Source organism: Borostomias antarcticus (assembly GCF_949987555.1).
Source record: "Borostomias antarcticus genome assembly, chromosome: 10".
NCBI lineage: Eukaryota > Metazoa > Chordata > Actinopteri > Stomiiformes > Stomiidae > Borostomias > Borostomias antarcticus.
In genome coordinates this window covers 28,318,849-28,336,348 of record NC_140243.1, presented here as the reverse complement: position 1 = coordinate 28,336,348, position 17,500 = coordinate 28,318,849, and the positions used below count along the sequence as shown (strand labels likewise).

Below are 17,500 nucleotides of genomic sequence, written 5' to 3'. Positions count from 1 at the left end.
TGATTTGAACGGAGGTGGCAGTAGAGATCAGTGATTTGAACGGAGGTGGCAGTAGAGATCAGTGATTTGAACGGAGGTGGCATTAGAGATCAGTGATTTGAAGGGAGGTGGCAGTAGAGATCAGTGATTTGAACGGAGGTGGCAGTAGAGATCAGTGATTTGAACGGAGGTGGCAGTAGAGATCAGTGATTTGCCTGGTTGCTACATACAGTTTCCAAGGGGAGAAGCGCAGAAAAGAAGCATCGGTTGCTTGGTAACAGACATAAACATTGATAACCGATGTTGGATTGAGTAGTTAGGATTTCCCAACTTCAAGATAGGATAGGACGAAGCAAGATAAGATAAGATAGGATGAAGCAAGATAAGATAGGATAGGATGAAGCAAGATAAGATAGGATGCCTAAAGTTATTTAGGATGTGCTTCTGTAATACCAAATGGGGGAAAATCTTATCTGAACTGTCCTATCCTCAAATCCTAAGATAGGACTTGTTTCTGTAATACGGCCCCTGGAGACTTGTGGGTAAGCCTGCCGTATATCCTCTGGACATAATATGACCTCGCCATGCTAGATCTCTGATCTGTCCAACGTGATTGAACTAACAAAATTAGTCATGTGATCCATGCTGTGAAATATAACGACTACAAATAATGATGGTTGTACCCAGAATGCACCTGGCCTCCAGCCTTTGTGCAACGTCCGTCCGTCTGCAGCAGAATCAGAGGCCTCTGTGTAGTAAGACACAACGGAGCCCCCGACCACTGCGTGACATTCGGCCTGCTTCTCGGAAGAACGCGGGTCTCTAGACACCCCGGGGCGTGGCGGAGCTGGGCGGCGTGCGCGCCATGCTGAGCGCCACCCACGCGTCAGGAGCGCCAGCCTCAACATCCCTCCTGAGACAGCGTGGTTTGTATGTAAGACTTGTCAGTGGGGAAGATGAAGTGTGGCGAGCGCCACCAGGCGGTGGGCATGACGGACAGAAGCACACATGAACTAACGAACACAGATCCATCTAATGTCCCTTCCAACCCATTTCATCATTAACACTACTAAACACTACTGTGACCAGATAATACTGTAGTAGTGAACACTACCCTGACCAGATAATACTGTAGTAGTGAACACTACCCTGACCAGATAATACTGTAGTAGTGAACACTACCCTGACTAGATAATACTGTAGTAGTGAACACTACCCTGACCAGATAATACTGTAGTAGTGAACACTACCCTGACTAGATAATACTGTAGTAGTGAACACTACTGTGACCAGATAATACTGTAGTAGTGAACACTACCCTGACTAGATAATACTGTAGTAGTGAACACTACCCTGACTAGATAATACTGTAGTAGTGAACACTACCCTGACCAGATAATACTGTAGTAGTGAACACTACCCTGACTAGATAATACTGTAGTAGTGAACACTACCCTGACTAGATAATACTGTAGTAGTGAACACTACCCTGACCAGATAATACTGTAGTAGTGAACACTACCCTGACTAGATAATACTGTAGTAGTGAACACTACCCTGACTAGATAATACTGTAGTAGTGAACACTACCCTGACTAGATAATACTGTAGTAGTGAACACTACCCTGACCAGATAATACTGTAGTAGTGAACACTACCCTGACTAGATAATACTGTAGTAGTGAACACTACCCTGACCAGATAATACTGTAGTAGTGAACACTACCCTGACCAGATAATACTGTAGTAGTGAACACTACCCTGACTAGATAATACTGTAGTAGTGAACACTACCCTGACTAGATAATACTGTAGTAGTGAACACTACCCTGACCAGATAATACTGTAGTAGTGAACACTACCCTGACTAGATAATACTGTAGTGAACACTACCCTGACCAGATAATACTGTAGTAGTGAACACTACCCTGACTAGATAATACTGTAGTAGTGAACACTACCCTGACCAGATAATACTGTAGTAGTGAACACTACCCTGACTAGATAATACTGTAGTAGTGAACACTACCCTGACTAGATAATACTGTAGTAGTGAACACTACCCTGACCAGATAATACTGTAGTAGTGAACACTACCCTGACTAGATAATACTGTAGTAGTGAACACTACCCTGACCAGATAATACTGTAGTAGTGAACACTACCCTGACCAGATAATACTGTAGTAGTGAACACTACCCTGACTAGATAATACTGTAGTAGTGAACACTACCCTGACTAGATAATACTGTAGTAGTGAACACTACCCTGACCAGATAATACTGTAGTAGTGAACACTACCCTGACTAGATAATACTGTAGTGAACACTACCCTGACCAGATAATACTGTAGTAGTGAACACTACCCTGACTAGATAATACTGTAGTAGTGAACACTACCCTGACCAGATAATACTGTAGTAGTGAACACTACCCTGACTAGATAATACTGTAGTGAACACTACCCTGACCAGATAATACTGTAGTAGTGAACACTACCCTGACTAGATAATACTGTAGTAGTGAACACTACCCTGACTAGATAATACTGTAGTAGTGAACACTACCCTGACCAGATAATACTGTAGTAGTGAACACTACCCTGACTAGATAATACTGTAGTAGTGAACACTACCCTGACCAGATAATACTGTAGTAGTGAACACTACCCTGACCAGATAATACTGTAGTAGTGAACACTACCCTGACTAGATAATACTGTAGTAGTGAACACTACCCTGACTAGATAATACTGTAGTAGTGAACACTACCCTGACCAGATAATACTGTAGTAGTGAACACTACCCTGACTAGATAATACTGTAGTGAACACTACCCTGACCAGATAATACTGTAGTAGTGAACACTACCCTGACCAGATAATACTGTAGTAGTGAACACTACCCTGACTAGATAATACTGAACACTACCCTGACCAGATAATACTGTAGTAGTGAACATGAAGAAGACGATGCTGTAGTAGTGAACATGAAGAAGACGATGCCGTAGTAGTGAACATGAAGAAGACGATGCCGTAGTAGTGAACATGAAGAAGACGATGCTGTGGTGATCGGTACTTGAACAAGACATTGCAGTACATGCTGTAGGAGTGGTGGGAGAGGAGAAAAGCCAGTTGCTGGCGCTGGTCCATCTTGGCAGCTCTTCGGGGGAATTCTAGAAACTATTTGGCAGAGAAACGTTTGCTTCATTGTTCCACTTTCCCTCTCAGCATGGCCGGGTGATAGAGGAGTGTCATGATGAAAGAGAAATGTTGAGAAAGAAACGAGCGCCCCACCAGTATGAGGGACGGCCCAGGATCACACCTCATCTAGGCTGTGAACACCCACGGCTTGGCTCTGAATGTGACACACACACACACACACACACACACACACACACACACACACACACACACACACACACACACACACGAACTCTATGATTCCAACAGTGTGTGTGGGCCTCACCTTCCTGCCCACGTAGACCGGGATGCCGATGATCATGGCGGGGATGGCGATGCCGGCGATGAGGGCGATGCCGACGGGGGCGCCCACCAGCGTGCCCAGCTGCCACAGGATCTTCTTCTTCCTGCTCCACGGCTTCTTCCCCCAGAACGTACAGCCTGACGGACTGGGGGGGAGGAGGAGGAGGAGGAGGAAGGGGGGTGGGGGAGCAAATAGAGGGGGGGGGGAAAGGAGGAGAGGACAGGAGGGGAGGGGCAGAGCAGAGTGAAGGTGGGAGACGAGGAGAGGGTGCTCATAAAAAGGTTCCACTTTTATGGAACACGAGCTTCACTTGTAGTAGTAGTTCCGGCAACGTCGACAGACTTATAGAGATGGGCTGGCTGTTTCCAACTGCAGTTGGCAATGAGGTTTTTCCTATTTCCTGTTCTGTCATCGTGCTGCTACTGTAAAAACTTTGAAGAACCACTGAGAGCGTTGACAGTTGTGTGTGTGTGTGTGTGTGTGTGTGTGTGTGTGTGTCTCACCTCAGGTAGTGCAGGTCAGAGATCTCCTTCATGCAGAGCCAGCAGAACTCACAGCCACACACGGCGCAGGTCATGTGATTACAGCTGCCGTCGTTCATCTTGATGATGTAGGCGGCGCAGCGCGGACAGGGTTTGATGTCATCGGCTGCCGACGGGGAACGCAGAGGACCGGTCAGACCATGACCAAATGCGACTCACACAAGCAGCGTGTACATATAGTTTTACACTCATGTTGAATGTAGTGTGTGTGTGATACGGTATGTGTGAAAGTGAATTGAATTGAAACCTTTATTGCCCCAGAGGGGAATTTGTTTAGCACACATCAAGCATACAGAAAACACTGAAATGTACGCCCCTCACCAACACCACAATGTCACCAACCGTGGCAACAGTGACGTGTGTACGAGTCTGTCCGTATAGGCGGGCATGACTGACCACGCAAGGCCATGTTTTATTTGTGTGTGTGCGTAAATGTGTGTGTGCTTTCTCCCGGTTACCGGCGGCGCCGCTCTCCTGGCTGTAGCTGAGCGAGGAGGAGCGGACGGTGCGTAGCCGCAGGCTCTGGGCCCTCTGCTGGCGCGCCGCGTCGCAGGTCTGGTTGGGGTGCCACAGCTGCTTGCAGTGGTAGCAGAACTCCGTCCCGCAGCCCTCCCGGCCGCACGTGATCTTGGGGCAGCTGGCGCAGCCGAAGGCGATGACCGCGTACCTGCGGCGGGCAGACAGAGGAGGAGGTGCGTTAGACCGAGAGTCGGAGGTAATGGAGGTTGTTACGGGTAACTAGACTCCCCCCCGCCCCCCCACCCACCAACCCATACAGATTCTCACTCTCACACTCAACCATCCGCAATACAAGAGGTTTTTAAAGTGCATGGGGTGGTAATACTGTGTGTGTGTGTGTGTGTGGGGGGGGGAAGGGGGGGGGTTTGGGGCAGACACTGCCACAGGCACATCACATCTAGGCCAACTGTAGCACAGCGAGTCCACCTCTATGACTGACTGTTGAAACCTAATCCTGTGGTGAATCTACTACTTCCTCAAGTTCGGATCAATTTACCCAGCGGAGCCGCAGGCTGATGCAGCAGCAGCTAGCACATAGGCTAACCTGGCCAGCTGTAGCTAGCACAAAGGCTAACCTGGCCAGTTGTAGCTAGCACATAGGCTAACCTGGCCAGCTGTACAGCTGTAGCTAGCACATAGGCTAACCTGGCCAGCTGTAGCTAGCACATAGGCTAACCTGGCCAGCTGTAGCTAGCACATAGGCTAACCTGGCCAGCTGTAGCTAGCACATAGGCTAACCTAGCTAGCAGCAGCTAACACAGGTTCAGGTTTCTTTATTTGTAGGTCTACTCGTAGGTCAGGAGGTAGAGCAGCCGGCTGGGGATTGCAAGGTCACTGGTTTGATCCCATCTGTCCGGAGTGTGCCCAAGTGTCCTTGAGCAAGACACTGAACCCCAAAATCTCTCACGTGCGACACAGTACCTAGTACTGTCGCCTCACAGCAAGGTCTCCGGGTCTTTCTGTGTGGAGTTTGCATGTTCTCCCCATGTTCGCAAGGGTTTCCCCCATAAAGAACCCAATATGAAAAACATGCAGAAGAACAGAACGCTAACGCTGTCCGTCCCTGGCGCAGACGAACAGGAGCGCTTGGTTGGTCCCCGGGCGCGTCCCCTGCACGCTGCCTACTGTCTTCTCCCAGCTGCCCTTCGGGGAAGGACGTCGGGGTGGGTTAAGAGCAGGAGAAGAATGTCATCGGTGTACACTTCAGCCACTCATGTGTGTTTCATCATTGCCGTGTGATGTGTGCATGTGTGTGTGTGACAAATAAAGATGTTTGTTGTTGTTAGGTAGGTTGGGTTTGCAGTAGACGAGTCATCCATCTTAACACACAGTTTAGAAACAACACAGACGGTAAACAAACAACATGAAAGTACTCAAGGTTCCAATCTTCACTGAACCACCAAAACTAAAAGATAAGTAAATAATGTTATATAATCTGTGCAGTGTTGCTACGACTTGTTCATCTGCGTGATGGCTGATGGAAAAAAAGCTATTTTTATACCTGTTTGTTCTGCACTTTGGAACTATAAACCCTCAACATCCAGAAGGAAAAAGGGTGGTGGGAGTGGTGATGTAAACCCGTGCCAGTTACCTTACTGTCTGCTATGCAGGGATGCTGGGTTAAGCTGTGACTCACTAATCAGCCTACTAGAACTTTTAACAATTTGATTAAGACAGTTTATTAAGGATAGGTTTCCAATCCATGACACCAAAGAAAAGGATCAAATCGATTCATTCCAATCACGGTAGAATAAGGTCATCATGTTTTTGCCAGTGTGGAAATAGGACAGTCTCCTCAAACAGAACAAACACTGGTGCCACTTTTTGCACACGGTTTCACAATTTGTCTCAAAGTTCAGTTGAGTCAATAATTGTCCAAAGCACACAGGCTAGCCTAGCTAACACCACAGGCTAGCCTAGCTAACACCACAGGCTAGCCTAGCTAACACCACAGGCTAGCCTAGCTAACACCACAGGCTAGCCTAGTCAACGGAAAATTGGCCTAGCGTAGTTAACACATTCCAGGTTAGTCTTTAGAGACCACCAGTCTAAACATCATTAACTCAGTCAAGCAGAACAGAGCAGCTCATTAATAACAACAACCAACCTCTCATTAATAATAACAACGGACCTCTCATTAATAATAACAACAACGGACCTCTCATTAATAATAACAACAACGGACCTCTCATTAATAATAACAACCAACCTCTCATTAATAATAACAACCAACCTCTCATTAATAATAACCAACCTCTCATTAATAACAACCAACCTCTCATTAATAACAACCAACCCCTCATTAATAATAACCAACCTCTCATTAATAACAACCAACCTCTCATTAATAACAACCAACCTCTCATTAATAACAACCAACCTCTCATTTATAATAACAACCAACCTCTCATTAATAATAACAACCAACCTCTCATTAATAACAACCAACCTCTCATTAATAACAACCAACCTCTCATTAATAACAACCAACCCCTCATTAATAACAACCAACCTCTCATTAATAACAACCAACCTCTCATTAATAACAACCAACCTCTCATTAATAACAACCAACCCCTCATTAATAACAACCAGCCTCTCATTAATAATAACAACCAGCCTTTCATTAATAACAACCAACCTCCCATTAATAATAACAACCAACCTCTCATTAATAATAACAACCAACCTCTCATTAATAACAACCAACCTCTCATTAATAACAACCAACCTCTCATTAATAACAACCAACCTCTCATTAATAACAACCAGCCTCTCATTAATAACAACCAGCCTCTCATTAATAACAACCAACCTCTCATTAATAACAACCAACCTCTCATTAATAACAACCAACCTCTCAATAATAATAACAACCAACCTCTCATTAATAACAACCAGCCTCTCATTAATAACAACCAACCTCTCATTAATAACAACCAGCCTCTCATTAATAACAACCAACCTCTCATTAATAACAACCAACCTCTCATTAATAACAACCAACCTCTCATTAATAACAACCAACCTCTCATTAATAATAACAACCAACCTTTCATTAATAACAACCAACCTCTCATTAATAATAACAACCAACCTCTCATTAATAACAACCAACCTCTCATTAATAACCAACCTCATTAATAACAACCAACCTCTCATTAATAATAACCAACCTCTCATTAATAACAACCAACCTCTCATTAATAACCAACCTCATTAATAACAACCAACCTCTCATTAATAATAACCAACCTCTCATTAATAACAACAACCAACCTCTCATTAATAACAACCAACCTCTCATTAATAATAACAACCAACCTCATTAATAACAACAACCAACCTCTCATTAATAACAACAACCAACCTCTCATTAATAACAACCAACCTCTCATTAATAACAACCAACCTCTCATTAATAATAACAACCAACCTCTCATTAATAATAACAGCCAACCTCTCATTAATAACAACCAGCCTCTCATTAATAACAACCAGCCTCTCATTAATAACAACCAACCTCTCATTAATAACAACCAACCTCTCATTAATAACAACCAACCTCTCAATAATAATAACAACCAACCTCTCATTAATAACAACCAGCCTCTCATTAATAACAACCAACCTCTCATTAATAACAACCAGCCTCTCATTAATAACAACCAACCTCTCATTAATAACAACCAACCTCTCATTAATAATAACAACCAACCTTTCATTAATAACAACCAACCTCATTAATAATAACAACCAACCTCTCATTAATAATAACAACCAACCTCTCATTAATAACAACCAACCTCTCATTAATAACAACCAACCTCTCATTAATAATAACAACCAACCTTTCATTAATAACCAACCTCTCATTAATAACAACCAACCTCTCATTAATAACAACCAACCTCTCATTAATAATAACAACCAACCTCTCATTAATAACAACCAACCTCTCATTAATAACAACCAGCCTCTCATTAATAACAACCAGCCTCTCATTAATAACAACCAGCCTCTCATTAATAACAACCAACCTCTCATTAATAACAACCAACCTCTCATTAATAACAACCAACCTCTCATTAATAACAACCAACCTCTCATTAATAATAACAACCAACCTCTCATTAATAACAACCAACCTCTCATTAATAACAACCAACCTCTCATTAATAATAACAACCAACCTCTCATTAATAACAACCAACCTCTCATTAATAACAACCAACCTCTCATTAATAACAACCAACCTCTCATTAATAACAACCAACCTCTCATTTATAACAACCAACCTCTCATTAATAATAACAACCAACCTCTCATTAATAATAACAACCAACCTCTCATTAATAATAACAACAACGGACCTCTCATTAATAATAACAACCAACCTCTCATTAATAATAACAACCAACCTCTCATTAATAATAACCAACCTCTCATTAATAACAACCAACCTCTCATTAATAACAACCAACCCCTCATTAATAACAACCAACCTCTCATTAATAACAACCAACCTCTCATTAATAACAACAACCAACCTCTCATTTATAACAACCAACCTCTCATTAATAATAACCAACCTCTCATTAATAATAACAACCAACCTCTCATTAATAATAACAACCAACCTCTCATTAATAACAACCAACCTCTCATTAATAACAACCAACCCCTCATTAATAACAACCAACCTCTCATTAATAACAACCAACCTCTCATTAATAACAACCAACCTCTCATTAATAACCAACCTCATTAATAACAACCAACCTCTCATTAATAATAACCAACCTCTCATTAATAACAACCAACCTCTCATTAATAACAACCAACCTCTCATTAATAATAACAACCAACCTCATTAATAACAACAACCAACCTCTCATTAATAACAACAACCAACCTCTCATTAATAACAACCAACCTCTCATTAATAACAACCAACCTCTCATTAATAATAACAACCAACCTCTCATTAATAATAACAACCAACCTCTCATTAATAATAACCAACCTCTCATTAATAACAACCAGCCTCTCATTAATAACAACCAACCTCTCATTAATAACAACCAACCTCTCATTAATAACAACCAACCTCTCAATAATAATAACAACCAACCTCTCATTAATAACAACCAGCCTCTCATTAATAACAACCAACCTCTCATTAATAACAACCAGCCTCTCATTAATAACAACCAACCTCTCATTAATAACAACCAACCTCTCATTAATATTAACAACCAACCTCTCATTAATAATAACAACCAACCTTTCATTAATAACAACCAACCTCATTAATAATAACAACCAACCTCTCATTAATAATAACAACCAACCTCTCATTAATAACAACCAACCTCTCATTAATAACAACCAACCTCTCATTAATAATAACAACCAACCTTTCATTAATAACCAACCTCTCATTAATAACAACCAACCTCTCATTAATAACAACCAACCTCTCATTAATAATAACAACCAACCTCTCATTAATAACAACCAACCTCTCATTAATAACAACCAGCCTCTCATTAATAACAACCAGCCTCTCATTAATAACAACCAGCCTCTCATTAATAACAACCAACCTCTCATTAATAACAACCAACCTCTCATTAATAACAACCAACCTCTCATTAATAACAACCAACCTCTCATTAATAATAACAACCAACCTCTCATTAATAACAACCAACCTCTCATTAATAACAACCAACCTCTCATTAATAACAACCAACCTCTCATTAATAATAACAACCAACCTCTCATTAATAACAACCAACCTCTCATTAATAACAACCAACCTCTCATTAATAACAACCAACCTCTCATTAATAACAACAACCAACCTCTCATTTATAACAACCAACCTCTCATTAATAATAACAACCAACCTCTCATTAATAATAACAACCAACCTCTCATTAATAATAACAACAACGGACCTCTCATTAATAATAACAACCAACCTCTCATTAATAATAACAACCAACCTCTCATTAATAATAACCAACCTCTCATTAATAACAACCAACCTCTCATTAATAACAACCAACCCCTCATTAATAACAACCAACCTCTCATTAATAACAACAACCAACCTCTCATTTATAACAACCAACCTCTCATTAATAATAACCAACCTCTCATTAATAATAACAACCAACCTCTCATTAATAATAACAACCAACCTCTCATTAATAACAACCAACCTCTCATTAATAACAACCAACCCCTCATTAATAACAACCAACCTCTCATTAATAACAACCAACCTCTCATTAATAACAACCAACCTCTCATTAATAACAACCAACCTCTCATTAATAACAACCAACCTTTCATTAATAACAACCAACCCCTCATTAATAACAACCAGCCTCTCATTAATAACAACCAACCTCTCATTAATAATAACAACCAACCTCTCATTAATAATAACAACCAACCTCTCATTAATAACAACCAACCTCTCATTAATAACAACCAACCTCTCATTAATAACAATCAACCTCTCATTAATAACAACCAACATCTCATTAATAACCAACCTCATTAATAACAACCAACCTCTCATTAATAATAACCAACCTCTCATTAATAACAACCAACCTCTCATTAATAATAACCAACCTCTCATTAATAAAAACCAACCTCTCATTAATAATAACAACCAACCTCTCATTAATAACAACCAACCTCTCATTAATAACAACCAACCTCTCATTAATAACAACCAACCTCTCATTAATAACAACCAACCTCTCATTAATAACAACCAACCTCTCATTAATAACAACCAACCTCTCATTAATAACAACCAGCCTCTCATTAATAACAACCAACCTCTCATTAATAACAACCAACCCCTCATTAATAACAACAACCAACCTCTCATTAATAACAACCAACCTCTCATTAATAACAACCAGCCTCTCATTAATAACAACCAGCCTCTCATTAATAACAACCAGCCTCTCATTAATAACAACCAACCTCTCATTAATAACAACCAGCCTCTCATTAATAACAACCAACCTCTCATTAATAACAACCAACCTCTCATTAATAACAACCAGCCTCTCATTAATAACAACCAACCTCTCATTAATAATAACAACCAACCTTTAATTAATAACAACCAACCTCTCATTAATAATAACAACCAACCTCTCATTAATAACAACCAACCTCTCATTAATAACAACCAACCTCTCATTAATAACAACCAACCCCTCATTAATAACAACCAACCTCTCATTAATAATAACCAACCTCTCATTAATAACAACCAACCTCTCATTAATAACAACCAACCTCTCATTAATAACAACCAACCTCATTAATAACAACCAACCTCTCATTAATAATAACAACCAGCCTCTCATTAATAACAACCAACCTCTCATTAATAACAACCAGCCTCATTAATAACAACCAGCCTCTCATTAATAACAACCAACCTCTCATTAATAACAACCAACCTCTCATTAATAACAACCAACCTCTCATTAATAACAACCAACCTCTCATTAATAATAACAACCAACCTTTCATTAATAACAACCAACCTCTCATTAATAATAACAACCAACCTCTCATTAATAACAACCAACCTCTCATTAATAACAACCAACCTCTCATTAATAACAACCAACCTCTCATTAATAACAACCAACCTCTCATTAATAATAACAACCAGCCTCTCATTAATAACAACCAACCTCTCATTAATAACAACCAGCCTCTCATTAATAACAACCAGCCTCTCATTAATAACAACCAGCCTCTCATTAATAACAACCAACCTCTCATTAATAACAACCAACCTCTCATTAATAACAACCAACCTCTCATTAATAACAACCAACCTCTCATTAATAACAACAAACCTCTCATTAATAATAACAACCAACCTCTCATTAATAATAACAACCAACCTCTCATTAATAACAACCAACCTCTCATTAATAACAACCAACCTCTCATTAATAACAACCAACCTCTCATTAATAACAACCAACCTCTCATTAATAATAACCAACCTCTCATTAATAACAACCAACCTCTCATTAATAACAACAACCAACATCTCATTAATAATAACAACCAACCTCTCATTAATAACAACCAACCTCTCATTAATAACAACAACCAACCTCTCATTAATAATAACAACCAACCCCTCATTAATAATAATAACCAGCCTCTCATTAATAACAACCAACCTCTCCCTCACCTCAATTCACCTCCTTCATCCCTCTCTACACAGCAACACCTCCCTCCCGTTCCTAGCAACCAGCCAGCAGATCATTAGTGCGTTGTTGTGTCCTCGGAGGCCCCCCTCGGTTTCAATCACCCCCCCCTGCTGCACTGTCCCCAGCTGGCTTCTCTCCATCCCCTTATCTCTCTCTGGCCAGTAAACTTCCCACAGTTGCTGCTACACCGGGCGGGATGGACAACTGGACCCCAAGGAGGATTCAGACCCGAGAGCTGGGCCGGGGTCTGGAATTCTCGCGTGGTCTGGGGACTTCACGAGACCCCCACAGCTGCTGCTGCTACACCCTGCTGGCTGAACAATCGGACCCCCGAGAAAGGCTCAAGACGCGGGCTTGGAGCACTCCAGGAGTCCCATCACGCTCCAGGTTCGGAGCACGGACCCAGCTGTCTGCGTGGGCTGCCTGTGTCCTGACCACCGGCAATTGTTTCAAGATGGAGGATATACGGGGCCAAGCGTGCGCGTGTATAACGCAGTCTCTCATGAACAGGTACGCTGGCCCGGTGAAGGAGAGCAGGCAGGCCGGGACACACGGTCCCCTCACGACAGGGAAGACAAACGAGCGTCTGTCCCACACCGGGGGTCCGGAGGACTCATCTGGACAGAGCTACGGGGCTAGTAAACAACCAGGAACCCAAAACAGAGCAGGGACAGTGGTGTTGCTGAGGGGAAGGAGAGCTTTCATGATGTCTGAAACAATTCCTGGAAGAAAAGGAAATGGCTGCCAACGACCCTCAAGTGCAACAGGCGGGCTGCACGTGTGAACACGGCCCAACCCTGAGAGAACACGGCCCAACCCTGAGAGAACACGGCCCAACCCTGAGAGAACACGGCCCAACCCTGAGAGAACACGGCCCAACCCTGAGAGGAGATGAAGTCTCACACGGCCCAACCCTGAGAGAACACGGCCCGACCCTGAGAGAACACGGCCCGACCCTGAGAGAACACGGCCCGACCCTGAGAGAACACGGCCCGACCCTGAGAGAACACGGCCCGACCCTGAGAGAACACGGCCCGACCCTGAGAGAACACGGCCCGACCCTGAGAGAACACGGCCCGACCCTGAGAGAACACGGCCCGACCCTGAGAGAACACGCCCCGACCCTGAGAGGAGATGAAGTCTCACACGGCCCAACCCTGAGAGAACACGGCCCAACCCTGAGAGAACACGGCCCGACCCTGAGAGAACACGGCCCAACCCTGAGAGAACACGGCCCAACCCTGAGAGGAGCTGCACGTGTGAACACGGCCCAACCCTGAGAGGAGATGAAGTCTCACACGGCCCAACCCTGAGAGAACACGGCCCGACCCTGAGAGGACACGGCCCGACCCTGAGAGAACACGGCCCAACCCTGAGAGAACACGGCCCAACCCTGAGAGAACACGGCCCGACCCTGAGAGAACACGGCCCGACCCTGAGAGAACACGGCCCGACCCTGAGAGAACACGGCCCGACCCTGAGAGAACACGGCCCGACCCTGAGAGAACACGGCCCGACCCTGAGAGAACACGGCCCGACCCTGAGAGAACACGGCCCGACCCTGAGAGAACACGGCCCGACCCTGAGAGAACACGGCCCGACCCTGAGAGAACACGGCCCGACCCTGAGAGAACACGGCCCGACCCTGAGAGAACACGGCCCGACCCTGAGAGAACACGGCCCGACCCTGAGAGAACACGGCCCGACCCTGAGAGAACACGGCCCGACCCTGAGAGAACACGGCCCAACCCTGAGAGAACACGGCCCAACCCTGAGAGAACACGGCCCGACCCTGAGAGAACACGGCCCAACCCTGAGAGAACACGGCCCGACCCTGAGAGAACACGGCCCAACCCTGAGAGAACACGGCCCGACCCTGAGAGAACACGGCCCAACCCTGAGAGAACACGGCCCAACCCTGAGAGAACACGGCCCGACCCTGAGAGAACACGGCCCAACCCTGAGAGAACACGGCCCGACCCTGAGAGAACACGGCCCGACCCTGAGAGAACACGGCCCAACCCTGAGAGAACACGGCCCAACCCTGAGAGGAGCTGCACGTGTGAACACGGCCCAACCCTGAGAGGAGATGAAGTCTCACACGGCCCAACCCTGAGAGAACACGGCCCAACCCTGAGAGAACACGGCCCAACCCTGAGAGAACACGGCCCGACCCTGAGAGAACACGGCCCGACCCTGAGAGAACACGGCCCGACCCTGAGAGAACACGGCCCGACCCTGAGAGAACACGGCCCGACCCTGAGAGAACACGGCCCAACCCTGAGAGAACACGGCCCAACCCTGAGAGAACACGGCCCAACCCTGAGAGAACACGGCCCAACCCTGAGAGAACACGGCCCAACCCTGAGAGAACACGGCCCAACCCTGAGAGAACACGGCCCAACCCTGAGAGAACACGGCCCAACCCTGAGAGAACACGGCCCAACCCTGAGAGGAGATGAGGTCTCACACGGCCCAACCCTGAGAGGAGATGAGGTCTCACACGGCCCAACCCTGAGAGGAGATGAAGTCTCACACGGCCCAACCCTGAGAGGAGATGAAGTCTCACACGGCCCAACCCTGAGAGGAGATGAAGTCTCACACGGCCCAACCCTGAGAGGAGATGAGGTCTCACACGGCCCAACCCTGAGAGGAGATGAGGTCTCACACGGCCCAACCCTGAGAGGAGATGAAGTCTCACACGGCCCAACCCTGAGAGGAGATGAAGTCTCACACGGCCCAACCCTGAGAGGAGATGAGGTCTCACACGGCCCAACCCTGAGAGGAGATGAGGTCTCACACGGCCCAACCCTGAGAGGAGATGAAGTCTCACACGGCCCAACCCTGAGAGGAGATGAGGTCTCACACGGCCCAACCCTGAGAGGAGATGAAGTCTCACACGGCCCAACCCTGAGAGGAGATGAGGTCTCACACGGCCCAACCCTGAGAGGAGATGAAGTCTCACACGGCCCAACCCTGAGAGGAGATGAGGTCTCGCAAACATGCCAGAGAGGAGAACTGGAGGGAGGAGAGAAACAGTTACAGGAGGCGTTTTATCCACTTGAACTTGATGGCGTTGATGGCAGGCAAACAGACGGACGAGTGATTACCCAGGCCCCAAACACCAGAATGACAGCGTGTTTGTGTGTGCGTGTGTGTGCGTGTGTGTTTGTGTGTGTGTGTGTGCGTGTGTGTGTGTTTGTGTGTGCGTGCATCATGTTATCATTGGGTTAGGGATTTGGACAGCCAGTCGCTATTTGCTCAAAAACCCACTAAATGAGCCGCTGATTTGATTTGTCAGCCAGGCATAGTTACCCCTTGACCCTGTCTCCCACCGCCCCTCCATGACCAGAACCACACGAACACACGCAACCAGAGCTCATGACCAGAACCACACGAACACGCGCTACCAGAGCTCACGACCAGAACCGCAGGAACACGCGCAACCAGAGCTCACGACCAGAACCACAGGAACAACCAGAGCTCACGACCAGAACCACAGGAACACGCGCAACCAGAGCTCACAACCAGAACCACACGAACACGCGCAACCAGAGCTCACGACCAGAACCACACGAACAACCAGAGCTCACGACCAGAACCACACGAACAACCAGAGCTCACGACCAGAACCACAGGAACAACCAGAGCTCACGACCAGAACCACACGAACAACCAGAGCTCACGACCAGAACCACAGGAACAACCAGAGCTCACGACCAGAACCACACGAACACGCGCAACCAGAGCTCACGACCAGAACCACACGAACAACCAGAGCTCACGACCAGAACCACACGAACACGCGCAACCAGAGCTCACAACCAGAACCACAGGAACAACCAGAGCTCACGACCAGAACCACAGGAACACGCGCAACCAGAGCTCACGACCAGAACCACAGGAACAACCAGAGCTCACGACCAGAACCACAGGAACAACCAGAGCTCACGACCAGAACCACACAAACAACCAGAGCTCACGACCAGAACCACACGAACAACCAGAGCTCACGACCAGAACCACAGGAACAACCAGAGCTCACAACCAGAACCACAGGTACAACCAGAGCTCACGACCAGAACCACACGAACACACGCAACCAGAGCTCACGACCAGAACCACAGGAACAACCAGAGCTCACGACCAGAACCACAGGAACACGCGCAACCAGAGCTCACGACCAGAACCACAGGAACAACCAGAGCTCACGACCAGAACCACACGAACAACCAGAGCTCACGACCAGAACCACACGAACAACCAGAGCTCACGACCAGAACCACACGAACAACCAGAGCTCACGACCAGAACCACACGAACACACGCAACCAGAGCTCACGACCAGAACCACAGGAACAACCAGAGCTCACGACCAGAACCACAGGAACAACCAGAGCTCACGACCAGAACCACACGAACAACCAGAGCTCACGACCAGAACCACAGGAACAACCAGAGCTCACGACCAGAACCACAGGAACAACCAGAGCTCACGACCAGAACCACAGGAACACGCGCAACCAGAGCTCACGACCAGAACCACACGAACAACCAGAGCTCACGACCAGAACCACAGGAACAACCAGAGCTCTGCACTGCAGCAGCGGCCAGGGTGGCTGGGGGCCAGCAGGCCGTCACTCAGGAAGGGAATTAGACAGCGAGGCTACACAGAGCAGCCTGGCCAGGGGATGAC

The 17,500-nt window shown here is 45.5% G+C and overlaps 1 protein-coding gene across 1 annotated transcript in view; it reads right to left on the bottom strand.

The window, feature by feature from the left end:
- Positions 1-17,500, bottom strand: part of LOC311314369 (E3 ubiquitin-protein ligase RNF19A-like) — a 36,003-nt gene that overhangs the window by 6,861 nt on the left and 11,642 nt on the right. The window contains 3 exon segments of the mRNA XM_084444705.1: positions 3,447-3,609; positions 3,968-4,112; positions 4,465-4,673. Of these exon segments, the coding sequence (XP_084300831.1) occupies positions 3,447-3,609; positions 3,968-4,112; positions 4,465-4,673 (517 nt within the window).